Consider the following 17145-nt stretch of genomic DNA (forward strand, 5'->3'; position numbering starts at 1 on the left):
TACACAAAAATAAAGCTTCTCACCAGGAAGAACAAAGAAGACATCAGCTATGAGAAAAAAGCTGTACCAGGTGGCGTGGGAGCTACTTACGGACACCATATGTGAAATACAAGTGCAGCACCCACCACCTGTCTTGAAAGCCTTGAGAAAAAGCGAAAGGAAGACAGCACAGCTAAACAGCAGAATAAAGGAAGTTGATAGAAACAATTGGGTGTCTGTTTAAAAAGCTGATTTCATACTCAAATTATGTTTTAGATATTTAAATGTAAAAAAAACAGCAAGGCAGGCAAAGGGAGATTCTATATTGGGATTTCTCAAAGCATACGTGAAAGTGATTTAGTCATCACAGAACAAAGAATAAAATCATTAATATCAGACTTGATTCACCTAAAAATTCTAAAAGAATTCAAGAAAATGAAAGACTAAATAGCTGGCAGTAGTGTATAACCACTTATTCAAAATTGCCTTGTTATCAAAGACTTTGAGAATGGATACTGTGATGCCAGTTTTTAAAAACAGTTCTTAAACCATCCGGGGAACTGCAAGCTTGTTATTCTGGTGTTGGCCTTAGGCAGCTTCGCACAAATTATAATACAAAATAAGATTCATGGTGCCTGAAAAACTGTGATCTATGTGGGAAAGATAACATGAATTTTGCAAAAAGGAAATTGCAGACATCCTGGAATTCTTTGAAGAGCTGGGAAATATGTGGTTAGGGGTGGTACAGCTGATGTGCTTTCCTCAAATTTCCACAGGTTTTTTGATAAAGGCATCCCAAATAGAGTGGCTTATCAAAAATAGCAGGTGAAACTCAGGTAGTTGTCAAATGATGCAGTTTGGAGAAAACAGTCGTGTTCACCTGTCGCTGAGTTGGCTGTACCAAGCAAGAGTCAGATTTTGCAGCATGAGGAATAACTGTGAAAATATTCCAGTACTTGTTTGCAGTCAAAAAACAAAATTATGGGAATTATTAGTGTACGAAGTACAATGCAATAGTTGTCATTATGCCACTGTATAAATCCAAAGTTTACCTTGCCTTGGGTGCTTTGTGTGGCTATTGTTTGACTGGCAGATGTTTGGTGTGGTGACCTCTGACAGCAGGAGTTTGATACAATTTATGAATAAGAAAAAGTTGTCTATGTATAGAGCCAGGTAAACATTTATGGTAGAAATGCATTGTGTGATATCTGCCTTTGCTTATTAGTGTCATCACTCTTAATTGGATTTGCCTTAGATCAGAAAGGTAGTACCCATTTGTGATAAGCAGCAAATGTGTCATTTACCAATTCACCAACATCAAAAGCGCTAAAGATGGCTAAGACCATGAGAAGTGGTTTTTTGTTTCTGATTCAGATTATTAGAGAAAAAAAAAGTTCAAATTAGATGAAATATCAAGAGAGGGGCACATGTTCCTGTTTCATCACAGCAAAAGAACAGAATTACCATAAACAGGGTCTGGAAAGCATACTGTGGGAGTTAGTCCTTGAGCAGGAGAGCCAGCTGCCATACTTGAGTTGTGATGAGTGTATTATAGAGGAGCTCAGAGGATGTTCTTTGACTGCCTTTTCCTCAGACTGCTTTATCTTCTTTTTTTTTTTTCTTTTGGGCTGTGCTGTTCTAAAGGAATGTTCCAATAATACTTAGGGATCTTTAAAAATCCTTAGCATCATCAATTTATTTTAGGGTACTCAGAGCCTAACATTTCAGTTTGGCATGCTGTGAATCTTTGCATACCGTACTTAGACTTGTAGACACCTACGTAAATAGTCTCCCTTGTTTCATTGTCTTACATGATGCTTTCCCTGGATGTTTTCATCTGTTGTTGCATGAAGGCACTTAAAGAATACAGCTGAACTTGAGGAAGCTCTTTTCAATCATGTAGTTGCCAGCAGTGTATTCATACTAATGGTTAGTGTAATTGGGAGACACAGCCAGCAGAGGTACTTTGCTTATACCTGATGGAATTTAATCACTTTGTGTCTCCAGCTGCTGATGAATTATGTAAAATAATTCCCTAATATAATAGAGGTTAATAAATAAAGTTAGCAAATTCAAAGTTGTAATGTAAACTGTTCTTTATGTTATTTGCTTTTTTTTTTCCTCAAAGGTACAAACTGGATGTGAACTTTTCATTATGAAAATTCAATAAGCAGTTTTTATAAACCATCTTCACGTCTTCACTGATGGAGCTGTGCCCCTGTTCTGTTAAGGAGACGTGCAGTTTGCATGGAGAAGATTTTTTAATGTTTCAGACCAGACAAAATGAGTTGTTAATAAATTATTTATCTTTTGCCTTTTTCAGGCTATTCATTACCATTTTTACATCACTCTGTCAGTCAGACTAGTGTGACTGTGCACAGTAAACTACATCAGGAAAGGCTAAAAATAATCCAGTCAGGGGAAAAAGAAAATTAATTCCTATCAGTTCCTGAAGAATGTTCTTATTAAAGCTTATTTAAGGCTAAAAGAAATTACCATGGCTGAAAAATGCTCGTGAACTTTCTATCTGGAAGCTACTTTGCTCAGACTTACAGAGGGCAGCAAGTCCAGGCTAAACAGATTGAAGACAATTGCTTCTGGATAATTACATTATGTGACAAACTAAGCTGTCTGTGGAGCAGAGAGGGGTCACAGGAGGGAGGGAGGTGACAGCTATTAGGGACAGAGAGAGAAGAATCTTGTAGGTTTGGGACAAGCAGTAGGTACAGTTGTGAGTTTAGTTTGTGTGATCAAAAGCTGATGTTTCTTTCTATGTTACTTAAGTATCTGTTCATCTAACTTGTCATTAAGTCTGCTTACCTAGTATGCATGACGTGTTTCTGTTACGATTATGCTTTGACATAATGAGGCTCTTCAGCCCCTGTGAAAAATTATTGCAACCAAGTTGTTATCTACTGAAATTTTTGAAATTCCTACCGATTCGAAATGTAGAGAATCAGTCAAAAGTTATTGTGCACAGAACCGTGGATTTTGTTAATTAGTAAAAAATGAGAGCCAGGCACGCGGGCTCTCGTAAAGAAGTGTCTTTTTCCATATTGCCAATTGTTTTAAGAGACTAATTCTTCTCAGTTGTTGAACGCATCTAATACAAATTCACTGTCTACATTTCCTCTGTCGTTAGGAGAGGGAGGGAGATAGAGAGGTGAATACCACCAGGGTGCTTTTTCATTGTAGGTGGCTTAGGATGAGGCAAATTGCTTTACCAAAATTATAGGAGGTGACTCCCACTGAACATTTCATTTAATATCGCTGTGTGGGCTGTGACTTAAACATTATGGTTTATATTTCTTCTACAACTCATATTTATGTGTTAGCCTAACTGTTGTAATCAGGTACCCTTGCTGCCTGTATAAACAACCACTTCTTGAATCTCATTAATCTCTTGGCTTCTGTGCTTACTGCACACATGTCAATTTAATAAGTTAACTGCATTGTTCAGAAAACAGGTGTTTGCTTTTTTCTATTTGCTTATGAAGCTGCTCAGATTAATTAGATGTCACCTTGTTCTTGCATGAGGAAGCAGAAATAGAGCCCATTTTATTAATCTTTGTTTCAGTCAAGTAATACATATATTTTTGGCATGTCTCTGATAACTTCTATGAGAGTCATGTTCTTTTGTGACAACATCTTGTGCTGAGACTATGCTAAGAAATAAAACTTGTCAAGCTTGAGGAGTACAGCAGATTTATGTAATAGCTTTGTAATATCATTGCTGTTATTTTCCATCCTGTTTCTTTGGCGTGCATGCAAGATGTTTGCTGATTTGATCACTGATACCCACTGAACATATGTTTTCAGTGAGCTTCCCATAGTGATACACAGGTTGGTTTTTGTTTTGTTTTTCCCAGATTAAGAACAGTTCACTCTGACCATAGCAGTGAATTGTCCAAATTAATCCATTTGTGTACATTGCTTTGCATTTATCAGCATCTAATTTCATCTCTTCCTGGTGTCAAATCATTACTAGTTCCCATACATGGGGCAGTAGTTGTCAGGGGAGGAAAACTGGAATAATCAGAGCAAAGTTTCAGTCTTACCAGTAAGTTGTTATAACATGTGAGAAAGAATGACAAAAAGGTGAAGAGAACTTGGTAATGTCTTGGGTTTTATTTGTTTCTTGTGTTGAAGGAAGCTCAGTGCAGTTCTAATTTCCTTTTAATCAGATAATCTTAATGACACTGGTATATGGGAATGCTACAGTAAATCTGCATTTTGACACTTTCACCTGCTCTCTTCAGACTTTGTGCTGTGCTGATCTGCCACAGATAAGGAAACTTCTGGATTTGGCTCAAAACTTAGTTATCTTAAGCCCTGTTTTCCCTTGTGCACCATTTTTCTTTCAGGTGGCTTAAAATCAGTTGAGAACACTTAACTACATAACATGCCATAGTCTTGCTGTGATTTAGGGATTCTTGGATACATAAAAACATGTTGTACCACTTTGCTGGGAGCCTAGATTAGAGTAGCTGTATTAGCAAACAGTGTGTTCAGGTTAACAGAGGGCTGAGAAATTTTAAGGAACAATGTATCTGTGTTTATAGTGGAATTCACCTATTATAACACAAATACTCCCATGAAATTCCAAATTAAGATCTTGAGATGAAACACTGATGTTTTGTTTATATTATCTTTCACCATTCATATCTGCTTTCAGTTCTGCTATTTTATTCCTACAGGACCACACAGACGTTATTTTTCCCACGTCCCATATGCCCAAATCATATATAAAGATATTTAGCTCAAATACCATGCATGCAAAAGATTCCACACTGTGGGTACGAGGTGACGTTTGGTGTGTCTTTAACATGCTGTGGTGTTCAATTACAATACAGCAAGTTTATTTTTACACAGCCTTCTTCATAGAAAGTATAGAAAATTGCTTTGTGGTGAGTCATCTGTCAGCTAAAGAACTAAAAGTCTTGTAGTGATATTTAAAGAGAGAAAGTGGCTCAGAGCTGACAGAGTTCAAGTCAGAAAAAGAAACAGAAATGAAAGAGAAGGCCTCTGACTATGGAGAAAATAGAGGCAAAGACTGGAAGGGGAGGAGTGGTGAGAAAGCCAAACACACTGGGGTTGTCAGAGGCAGCTCAGGATACCACACAGATGGGTTGGAAGCACAATTTGGGCTCCAGATGTCTCTGCTCGATTGCTCTGGTATTAGACAAGCAAAGATTCTTGAGAAAAGTGTGTAAAATCAGGTAATTGGGCTCAGTGCACAGGGAGGAATTTAGAAACATGCAGGTAGACGTTGAGGGAAGGATAAATGGCTTAACTTTCTATGGAAAAGCATTGGAGGAACACTGCTGTTCAGCGCTCCATGATTAAATGTGTGAGCGTTTTGTTAGACTATGGAAGAGGGAATTTCAGTTAATTAGACAGGAAATTATTATAGGCATGAATACCGATTTTAGTGGCAGTGCAGTCAAAAGGAGGATGGATTCTGGCAGTCTTCCTTTGCTAGTGCCAGGAAGGCTTGCATTCAGAAGACGGCGTTGTATGTGAGAGCAAGTCAGTTCAGGGTCAGAAATGACTTCAGAGGTCTGGCTTTGTGGACAGTGATAAGATATGAAAAAAGAAACATGAAAGCTGCCTTGGTGAACAGGAGGGACTTCTTTCCCTTGGCGTTTGAACCTTTTGAAGAATTAGCTTGTAAGGAAATTACAGCGTAGCAAGGGAATGAGAGAACCAAGGCAGGCTGTTAAAAGAACACAGATTACTTGCCAAGGTCACTGGTGCGCTGTATGCTTTCCCTATAAAGATGATGTCCAAAGCTGAGCTAGCAGTGTGATATCCCAAAGGACGATGATGTTTAAGGAGAAGAAAGTAGAAGAATCAGAAACAGATGTCTGATGTTTTTAAGGCACAGTACTATCACGGAGAGATGCATCAGTCCTTCATTGTGAATTACATACCTTCTTGCATTCTTGGTCAAGTCTACCAACAGGTAGTATGGACCTCTTGGGGAAGCTCCTCATCCCATATTCCCCAGCCTGCATGCATTGGTTTTTGCCCTGCTAGTTCTTTTGGCTTCACCCTCTGTATAGAACCATACTATCTGTAATATAGTCTGAAGTATGTAGCACAAAGGAGAATACAGTCTTTATTGAAAGTAAAAGGGAGAAGAGCTTTTTTTAATGCATTCACAGAAGTTGGCTTTGACATTGTAGAACTGAAAGGCGTTCTAATCATAAAAGTAAGGTTAGAGCCACTGAGATGTCCCAAAATTTGAAGGGAGTAATATATCATTTTATGCAGTTCCAAAATGCTTATTACAGATCTTCTTATTTACAACTGTCATTTATTTTTTGAATCTGCAGAGGAGGAGTATCAAGGACAAACCAAGAGAAAACGCATTCGAAGAAAGAAACTAAAGAACAGTTTACAAGACTCTAATATTTTACACGGAGAACAGGTAGAATCCGGAATGCAGGAGACTCTTGTTCAAGATAATTTACAGCTGCAGCAGATAGACAGCCCCAAAATCAGCAAAAACAAAAAGAGAAAAATGAAAAAGAAGCGACAGAAAGAAAAAATGAGAGCAGCTGGCTTGCTAACAAAAACTACCGGTGTGGATTTTACATATCAGCCTGACAAAAACAACAGAGAAGGAGCACCAGACTTAAAAGATACAGATGAAAAGGCAGACAGCATTCTGGATTTCTTGCAGGCAACACAGCAAATTTATTTTGCTGACAGTATGTATTACTTTCTCCTTTTTCTTCTGTGAATATTGCCATGTTGAGGAAAATAGATGAGTACTTCTTATTTCTGTAGAATGGGCCAAGTCTACTAGAGAAGTCTATCTTTTGAACTCATAAATCATGCAGATAATGAGCATTTGTCCCATTTTCTGGTGTGTACAAGAAAATATCCACATCAGTATAAAAAACAGTGGTCCTAATTGCTTTGTTTTTCTGTCTTTGAAAATGCACATATTATTTCTTTATCATTTTTAAAATATTCCAGTGTGCTCAGAGTAAGTGTAGAGGCTAACATGGACCAAATTCTTCTTTTCTCTGAAAGCAAATATCCAGAAGGATTACTTGCTTTCAGAAACATTCAGATGAGGGCAATAATTGCTATTCTAAACTGCTTTCATGCTTACTATCTCTGAACCAACCTACTTTTCAAAAATCTCTCTTTCCCAGGAAGAGGTTTATTTGCAATGTATACTGAAATCTAGACAGATTGCATTCAAGAGGAAAGAGGAAGATACTGTTGGTATTGGGAAAGTACATTTTCATAAAGTAGTTGCGAAAAGGATGAATGTCAACTGATGTTTAATGCACTTTCTGTAGCACTTTAGATAGGTTTCAATGGTTTACGGGCTGGTTCGGCCCAGTTCCGTTGTGAATGGGACGGGGGACCCATGGACCCACGCCCCAGGAAAGGGAAAAGGGAAAAAAGGGTAAGGAAATGGGCCTAAGAGCAAAACAGTGGCAACAATCTGAGGAGGAACAAACTAATTTACTAAATAAGATACTGGAATGCAAAATAACACACAATGATACAATATAATTACAATTTAAGTGATAAATCCAGTACGATGAGAGAGAGTGTCCCAAAATTAAAGGTAAGCCTTACTCTAATACCGACGGTGAGACGGCTGGGGAGCGAGATGCTGCCAGGACGAGAGACGGACGGAAAGAGAGGAAGGTCTCATGATCTGCAAGTTTTTATCTTTCCTCTGACCGGAAAACAGTAACAGGGTCGCAAAGTCCCCTGGGAAATGTAGTAGTTCTCTTCTGAGAACCAGGTACATACACTACATGATGTTATGACGTAGAATACCAGTAATTGAAAATCATAAACCCATGACAATAGGATTACATGGATATGATCTCTAATGGCCTATTGTACATCCATTCTGGCCACTAAAATCAGGGAACTTCTTACTGTTGTAGCTAAATGTGTTTCTTCCCTTGCCCTCCAAAACAGCTTTGTGTATGATGCTTTGTATGATGTCATAAATGCCTTCCAGAAATAATGATGTTTTAATGATAAGTATCAGAATTATCTGTACTTAAACCAGATTCTGTTGGTATCTTCTAGAAGTAAATGTGTTTTCTCAAAGGCAAGATACTGTGTTCTTTAGCTGCTCAGTTCAGAACATAGCTGTAAAATGATGACTGTCTTGTAAAACTGAAAAAAAACCCAGTGAAAATATTTCCAAAGTGCATGACCTTGGCTGTCTTTGTGGAGCTACATGAAGAATATTAAACAGCTTACCTACCTGTATGAGTCCACCTTAAGTTAGAGCTGTCAGCCTCTACTCCCATAAAATTCATCTTTGGACTACAGAATTGCTTTACAAGCCCCATTAAGATGACACGAGGGATTTCATGCTAATTTTTTTTTCTCAAGATTTATGCACAAATTTTCTTTGCTTACTGTTAAAATATTTCTGCTGTGTCAAGTCTTCATACAGTGTCTAGTATTTGAAAGCCATCCTGGTTTCTGGTTTCTGGCTAATATCCTTCCATCATCAGAAATAAGAATTTTACTACTTCATGGTATGGCTAAGTAAACGTAGCCTACACTATTTGCATGTGCTGTAGTGTAATTCCAGACAAACTGAGTAAAACTGCAAACTCAGTTATTCTGTTGTTAATACATGGCCTAGAACAGAAAACTAGTCAGTTCTGCGCTACTGTGTCACATGTAAAAATTTTAACAAAACATGTGCAGGCAAGATGTCACATCTATATGTGTGACTAACTTTCTTGTTAGGTGAGTCTGTGTACGTGTATTGATCTGGCATTATGCTCTTTGCCTTTTCTAGTTGAGTGACTTTAACATTATTCATTTTTTTTAGATAAAATTGGAAGCCATTATTTTTAGCAGCATTTTCAAATGGCCACATTGGGTTATAGTTATTGTACTTAAGTCAGAAAGCTGAGTCAGGAAAAAAAAAGGAATAATGTAAGTTTAAAGGGAGTCTGGTTAAAGAGACATTCCATTGTTACTGAAATTGAATGATTAATTTGTGCTTTAGAACTGTAGAGACCACAGTTTGTCCTTCTCTGCTGTGTTGCGTGCTGTAACATCCACTTTTTAAATAAAAACATTAAAGTAACAAGATCTTTGGATGACTCCAGAAGTGCTTTACAGTAGTTCCTCACAATTTGTTCCCCATCTCCGCAGATGTGGACGTTTTTATAATGCATAGTGTATAAGAAGCAAAGGCTTTGGCTACTCTTTATCCTCTAAATCATACCTTCCTCATACCAAATTTAGATTTCTTATGCTTTCGTGTCACAATGAATTCTGTTGTCCTTTTTACTATTTCCCCTTTTATAATTGTTTAAATAATTAATTAATAATAGAGCAAGCTGTTCAGTACATGATGTTTGGTTGTAAGTTGTACTGAAAAGAAAGATGCTGTCTGTGAAAATTCTCCGTGCCTGTTAAATATTTTTAATGTTTTTCCCAATGTTTTTCCAGGTAAATCAAAATGCACAGATTCTACTGTAAATTCAGCAGCTGCTCAAGAGCTTTTACAGTGTTTTGAATCTCGCAGCGTATCTTCTTCAGATGTAACTCTTCTACATCAGCTGAAATCCCTTGTATTGCTACAGGATATTGACAGACTGAAGGATGCTTTGAAACAATTCCAGGAACATTCCATGATGCCTCCTGGTATGTACTGTTGACTCATGATCTTTCACTGATGCTCTTTTTTTGTGTGGATTCAGATTTGTCACAGATTTTTGTAATAGGAAGCTGTAAATAATTGTATACTAGTAAACCTACGCTTAGACAAGATTTGAAAGCATCATTCCCACAGAAAATGTAACAATTCCCCATTTCTTGTTTGGTTATGAAACTTTCCATATTCTGCAATGACTGCAGAGTACAAGATGATTAAGGTTTTTAAAACACTTTTTAAAAAAAAATCTTATCTGTTTTTAGATGTAATAATATTTAAAGAATATTTATAGTACACTGCCTTTATAGGCTTTTTAAATCACTAGAATTAACTTGTGTATCTTTGAGATTTCTCTTAGCCAGTTTAGGATTAATTTTGCATATGTAATAATCAATAAAGGCTATGATTTCATTTCCATATTGCTGTCTTCTTTAAAATAGAGATTTTTGCATGCTGAAGTTTGATTTACAGCTTAATTTTTGTTTAAATATAAATGCCAGTTTTAAGTTACTAAAAAATACCATTGATAATGAAAAAAGTGAAGTCTGTGTAAAAAAATAACATAATAACTTCATTCATAAAAAGAAAAATTATTCTTTTACTAAACCCTTTCATTCCTGAGGTATATGTCTGATTTAATTCATGCTCCTTTTGTTCTCTGTTATGGCCCCTTGTAATTGCAGTATAATTTATTCTTAGAAGTTCCTCAAGTGAATGTGAGACCAGCATGTAGTCCATACGTCCATAATAATTCATTTTTTAAGCAGCTGACATTCAAACACTCATTCTTACTTGCCATTAGTGCATTTGTTGCAGCATCATCCACATCTACGAGATGTACGGAATTTTCTTGCCTCCCAGAATATTTAATCAGAGTTGAGAGCACTTGCTATAGCACAGGAGAATCTCAGCCATTTCAGGCAGTGCTCTAAGTCTTTTTAGAAGTAATGACTCAGATGGCAGCTGCGTGTTAACAGAGTAAATTTGGGTTGCATCAAGAGAAGCTTTGAGCAACCTAGTCTAGTGGGAGGTGTCCTTGCCTGTAGCAGAGGTGTTGAAAGTAGATGATCTTAAAGATCCCTTCCAACCCAAACCATTCTATGATTCCATGATTCTATACATAAAATCATAGCCATCAGATGCTTAGCAATAACATACAAGGAAGAGACTACTGTTTGCACAGCCATTAAATAATTTACAGCATTACAGAGGCCAAGGATCCTAGCTAAGATTGGAACCTATTGTATGCTGTGTATTGTAAAAGTACTGAAAAGAGAGAATTCCTGCCTGTAGAGTTCATGGATGCTAAATTTTGAAAAGAACTTAAAGAATCAAATACAGATTCTTTAAGATATAAAAAAGAATTATGGCAGTCACCAAGGTTCTAATAGGTACCAAGTGTCCAGGTATGCACTGAACAAAATCCTTCCTGCATTCAAGAATTCAAAAATTGATTGCAAGACTAGATTTTATGGTCTTAATTCTTGTCAGATAGTCTTTCCAGATGTAGTACACTTTTGTAAACTAAGCAAGAGTCATTAGGAATCATGGTAATGGTAATTCTCCCATTACTAAATGACCTAAATCAGCTTCTACTGATTCAATCTAAGTGGAAGTGTTGAAGTGACCACATTCAGGATATTCCTTACAGGTCTTACCCAAAGATGGCAGGAATTCTGCTAGTTTTGCAGCCCCAAGCAAGCTGTTCTTGTTTCCTTTTCTATAGCAGAAATATCAAATTGAAGAGAAAAGGGAAAACAGAAGCAAATAACAATCAGATCCATACAAGTACGGTGATTTTCAGATGTGTGTATTTGTCACTTAAAACAGAAAACAAATTGCTGAAGGGTTTTGGTTTTCTTAGTGTGTTTGTTTGTTTGTTTTTTAATTAATTTTTATTTTTGTTGATACAACCTGAAACTGTTTACTTTTCAGTTCATTTTTCTCCCAGTGACTCCTGTCACTCTGGGCTCAATTCTAATCTTGTGCCAGGTTCACAGTGGTGTAACTTAGCTGGTTTGATATTTATGAGGTACAACAACGTAAGAAAAAAATATATTGGGCAGTCCCAAGCACAAACACAGGCTGGGCTTGCGAGCAGCCCTGGGTAGAAGGATTTGGGGGTGTCAGCTGATGAAAGACTCAACATGAGGCAGCAATGTGCGCTTGCAGCCCAGAAGGCCAACCATGTCCTGGGTTGCATCAAGAGAACCATGACCGGCAGGTCGAGGGAGGTGATTCTGCCCCAGCATTCTCGTGAGACCCCACCTGGAATACTGCGTCCAGTTCTGGGGCCCCTAGCACAAGAAGGACATGGAGCTGTTGGAGCAAGTCCAGAGGAGGGTCACGAAGATGATCAGAGGGCTGGACTACCTCTCCTATGAGGAACAGGCTGAGAGAGCTGGGGCTCTTCAGCCTGGAGAAGGCACCAGTGGGACCTCATAGCAGCCTTCCAGTACCGAAAAGGGACCTACAGGAAAGCTGGGGAGGGACTTTTTATAAGGGCATGTTGTAGTGACAGAACGAGGGGAAATGGCTTTAAACTGGAAGAGGGTAGATTTAGACTAGATGTTAGGAAGAAATTCTTTCCTGTGAGGGTGGTGAGACACTGGAACAGGTTGCCCAGTGAGGTTGTGAATGCTCCCACCCTGGAGGCATTCAAGGCCAGGCTGGATGGGGCTTTGAGCAGCCTGGTCTAGAGGGAAGTATCCCTGCCTATGGCAGAGAGGTTGAACTTTATGATCTTAAAGGTTTCTTCCAACCCAAACCATTTTGTGATTCTACGATTCTATGATATTGTTATGAATTATTAAATGATAATTAAACACCTGCTAAATATTAATTTGACTCAGCCAAGTTTAGCAATACATTCAATTAGTAGTTGAGGAATTTCAGTGAATGAGAATATAATGCTCTGAAATTTTTCCTTGAATTAGACATTTAATTATACATTTATTTTTCCTATCTTTGGCTCGGTAATAGATAGTTTTGCGCAGTTTTTAACATTTTAGATTTCTTTCCCAATGAGCAGGTAATAAAAGTCACAGTTATAAAGATTTGTTGTCTCAGTAGATTCAAGTTCTTGCTATAAGAATGCAGATTAGGACTTTTTATGAAGATAAGAATGTACACTACATATTAGAAATCTCGATTTTTTTACAAGTTGGTATGATTTCCTTGCCTTTTTTTCTGATTTTGTTTAAATTTACTGGTATGTGATGGCCTGGAAGGAAAGGTTATTCCTTCTTAGCATGATGAAAATAAAACATTTTTTCTTAATTTTAGTAGAGTGCCTTATTTTCCCAAAATTCATCCATTTTATTTCCTATAGTTCACAAAGCAATATGCTAAACCTTTTTCCTGTGGCTGTGATTCTACTTCAGATGCCAGCACTGAAGCAGTAGTAGTGGGTACTATGTTTTGTTCAGTTTTGCCTTTAATTCAAGGAAGGAAAGAGCAGGAAAAAACAGCGAGAAGTGATCCATATCTTTCATATACATGCATATTCTCCATAACTACATTTTACAAAGTAAACATGTCATTATATAATTATTATTTTTTAATTATTCTTCCACTGGTTTATCTTAAGCTTGTGAATCTCAGTTTTTGCAGCAATGTCAACGAATGTTTGTGATAGAGTCAGAAAATTTTTGCAGCAAGAGTAAATTGCTAAGGAGATTGTAAAAGAAAAAATATCAACAGTAATGTATTAGCTTTAGCCCTTCATTCAAGGGGGAAAACATGCTTGAAAAGAACAAGAACCTGTGTGATTAAGAGGTACTGGTTGATCTGTCCAGTTGTCATCATTTCATAAATGGGAGACTACATAGCATCTGAATAATTACCTTGTCCATCAGTGACCATGCAAAACTGAGGCTGGTCAACAAGTTTTGTTTGAAAATGGTTGTCTGAGGTGTCATTGCTGAGGTTTAAAACAAAAAAGTCCTATTAGTATTTCCATTTATTTTGTAGCCTTTAACAAAAATACTTAGATCTACCTACAGTCTTCTATAAACACAGGGAAGAGAATGTTTAGAACTCAAATAGGCACACATTTCTAGCAGTGGGAGCTTTGCAGGTCTAAATCAGAAAGTAGGTAGCCATTTGTAGAAGGCAGCCAAATGTCTGCAAGATCTTCCACGGTACAGTGGGCAAAAGCAAAGAGATGCAATTGGAAGTAATGCTCCATTTGCTGGTTAGAATCTGGTTGAAATGAGAGATACTTAATTCTCATTTCACATCAATTATTAAAGTATAGGTGATCACCTAATTAAAAAAAAAATGTCATTATCTCCTAATTTACAAACTTATTCAGTTTCTACTCATCAACTTCATTCCGTTATCTATTAACATTTTCCCTTTGCTGGTTAGTATCAAGTTTCAAATATATTCTTCCCTTGTTGCCTGGGAAATTATCACTCAGAGATGAGCTAGAAGCTTCTTTTAACTGTCTTTTTTTTTTTTTGAGAGTTGTCCTTTATATGTATGTGTCCTTTGTGTGAGAGGTACATTTTGCACATCAGAAGTAATAGAGTTACTGTGTGCCAACAATAGGCAGGCTGGATACACAGAGGCCCTGAAATGACTAAATTAAACTTCTTTTTTTTGAATGAGCATTCAAAGAAAAGGAAATTAGATGTGAAAGCTGTATTAACATAACATTATAAAATCATCTTAAATGTGATGTTATGTGATAAGCAACATAGAAATCCCTATCATTAAAAAAGAGATAAAGTTAAATAGATCATCCCTGAGTGAAGACAGAAATTTTAGGGCTTTAATACAGCGGTCTATACGTGATTTAATACAAGAATTCTCATTTTCAGCTGGAACTTTGTGAAGTTACTCTGTAGAAAGAAATGGAGAAGATTGCACTCTTTTAGCCTTACCCATATGATCATGTCATTTAAATCTCATTTCTTCTGAAATAATGAACCATAATTGAAAGGCATTCAAATATATAAACCAAAATTGTATCTCATACAAATAACTGACATCCTATAAGAAAATGCTCCTGTTCATCTAGGAATTCATATGTATTAGCCTTCAATCTCAAATGTCTGTATTGTTTTGACAGAAATGATAATACGGAATGAAAATAGGTGTTCACACAACTCTTTTCCTTTAATATTCAGAAATATCATGAAGGTGTTTCAGGAGAAATATTTTTTTCTTTGTTTCAGATCATACCAAGTTCATCATTACTCTGTTTCACTACTGGATTACAGATATCCTTCCTACGAAGAACAGGAAATAAAGCCTTGCCTGTGTTCATATGTGCAGGGTTAAAATTATATATACAGCACTTAACAAGTAGCAATTATTCAGAAAGAGCAGTGTCAATATACACTCTACATCTTCAGGTAAATGAATTATTTTTTTATTTTTACGGACTCCAGAAGACTAATAAGCAGGATACAGCTAGATATGATCTGTGTTACTGATCAAGACTGTACATATGCCAAATGGCCTGAATCTTCAGCTGGATGAGTATGTATATTTCGTTTTGGGATAAGGGCCTTATCTAAAATTATTTAAGTTTGTATCAAGTATTTTGTTCAAGAAGTATAGTAATTTTTATGTTTATTAATTGATCTTTTACTTTTGGAAGCTTTATTTCTTTACTTTTCTTGTTTATTTGGTATTGCTTTCTACTTGAAAAACAGAAATGTATTTTTATGTATAAATTTAAGGAAAAAATGCATCTGAGGACTGTATTTTGGCTGAATAAACTGATAAATTATGGAAGTAGATAAATTTCTACACCTACATCATGTAGGTACTCTTTAGAATTATACAGGAGTTTTGATGGCAGTTTTAGAACGATTCTGTTGCCCATTGTGTTAGTTTGGTGGGCTTCATGGGATGCAGACCTGTGGGACAGGGTTCTCTTTGTGGTTACTCTGCAGTCCTTCTGCACCTGCATTTATCTTCCACCTGATAGATGATAGAAAGGAAGCCATTTCATATCTTAGTGTGTTAGTTTTCTTGTCAGTAAGATGGGGACAACATGTTTATCTCTTCCAACATGTTCTTGAAGATACATCACTGGCAGGTGTGCAATATGCATGTGTTTTTACTTTGTCTTTTTATTATTTTGTCGGGTGTACCCTATCACAAGGCATTGTTTTAGTGGTAGGCAAGTATATATATCTTTAATACCTCTTTCTCGTTAACTGAAAAAAATTAGGAGTGCAGTATCATGCTGAAGTATAGCAGGTGCAGAAAAAAAGTGGTGTAATGGCTAAGGCAGGTGTGTGCAGCTCTGGAAAATTTGATTTAGGTCTGTATCTCCTAGGAAGGATATCTAAACCAGATCTTATACAGCAGAAACTAACAGCATATTTCCTGTTTTAAAATTCCTGACTTGCCAACACGTAAGCACTGAACTGTAGTTGTCATTTTTCACTGATGTCATGTGTGCCTCAGTCCCACAACTGGAGGATGAAGAAACTACTACTAGATACTATATTGATGGATCCCTCAGGAAATTAATCACTTCATTCTCAGACTGAGATGTGAATGTTGTGCAGTAAATGAGACCTAGTAACGGCACAAAAAAGATACGTAGCATCTCATTAGGTAAGCATCATCTATTCTGTTCAGAGAAAATGGGAAAATAATAGAGACCATGTAATTAAAGCCAGTGTTGTAAAACACAGGTACAGACTGGTCAAATGAGGACTGTAGTTCCTGTATTTACTGATACTAGAGGGATAGTGTTTCGGGATGTTTTAAGGCGGCTGCCTTTGAGAGGCTCCAAAACTTAGGGACTCACTTTGTGGTGCTTGTCCACTGGAGCCCAGCCTGATTCCCCTGGAGACCTGGATGGCTCTGTCACTACCATTGGATGCAACTGCAGCTCTCATGTTTCCAGGTTCAGCCAGTAGTGATGCATGGCATGTATCCCAGGGAGCCACGCATGTCCACATCCATGCGCATGCATACAACGGTAGTATGAGCCAGCAGTGTGCCCGTGTGGCCAAGGAGTCCAGTAGTATTCTGGGGTGTATTGAAAAGAGCGTGGCCAAGAGGTTGAGGGAGGTGATTCTTCCCCTCTGCTCTGGTGAGGACACTTCTGGAGCACTATGTCCAGTTCTGGGCTCCTCAGTTCAAGAATGACAGAGAACTTGTAGAGGGAGTCCAGGGAAGGGCCATAAAGGTGACTGGAGGCTTGGTGTGAAGGCTCTTTTCAGTGGTGCCCAGCAACAGGACAAGGGGGAATGGGCACAAACTGGAACACGGGAGGTTCCATCTGAACATGAGACAGAAATTCTTTACTTTGAGGGTGAAAGAGCACTGGAACAGGCTGCCCAAAGAGGTTGTGGTGTGTCCTTCTCTGGAGATAGTCAAAACCTTCCTGGATGCCTACCTGTGCAACCTGCTGTAGGGAACCTGCTTTAGCCGGAGAGATGGACTAGATGATCTTGAGACGTCCCTTCCAATCTCTGCAGTTCTGTGATTCTGTGACATGGCTGTCTACGTGGACTGCCACA

At 37.5% G+C, this 17145-nt stretch overlaps 1 protein-coding gene across 7 annotated transcripts in view; it reads left to right on the forward strand.

Moving 5' to 3' along the window:
• Positions 1–17145, forward strand: part of ERICH1 (glutamate rich 1) — a 99188-nt gene that overhangs the window by 52952 nt on the left and 29091 nt on the right. For 6 of the 7 annotated variants that reach the window (XR_002436546.1, XR_002436544.1, XR_002436545.1 and 3 more), the window contains exons 4-6: positions 6318–6695; positions 9445–9639; positions 14833–15012. Coding sequence is in view for 1 of the 7 variants with exons in the window: in XM_021390286.1 (XP_021245961.1) it covers positions 6318–6695; positions 9445–9639; positions 14833–14906 (647 nt within the window). In the remaining 6 variants the exon portion in view is untranslated. Of the gene's footprint in view, positions 1–6317; positions 6696–9444; positions 9640–14832; positions 15401–17145 lie in introns of those variants that run through there. The other variant, XM_021390286.1, reaches the window with a different exon arrangement.

This window comes from Numida meleagris, chromosome 3 (assembly GCF_002078875.1).
Source record: "Numida meleagris isolate 19003 breed g44 Domestic line chromosome 3, NumMel1.0, whole genome shotgun sequence".
NCBI classification, from domain to species: Eukaryota; Metazoa; Chordata; class Aves; order Galliformes; family Numididae; genus Numida; species Numida meleagris.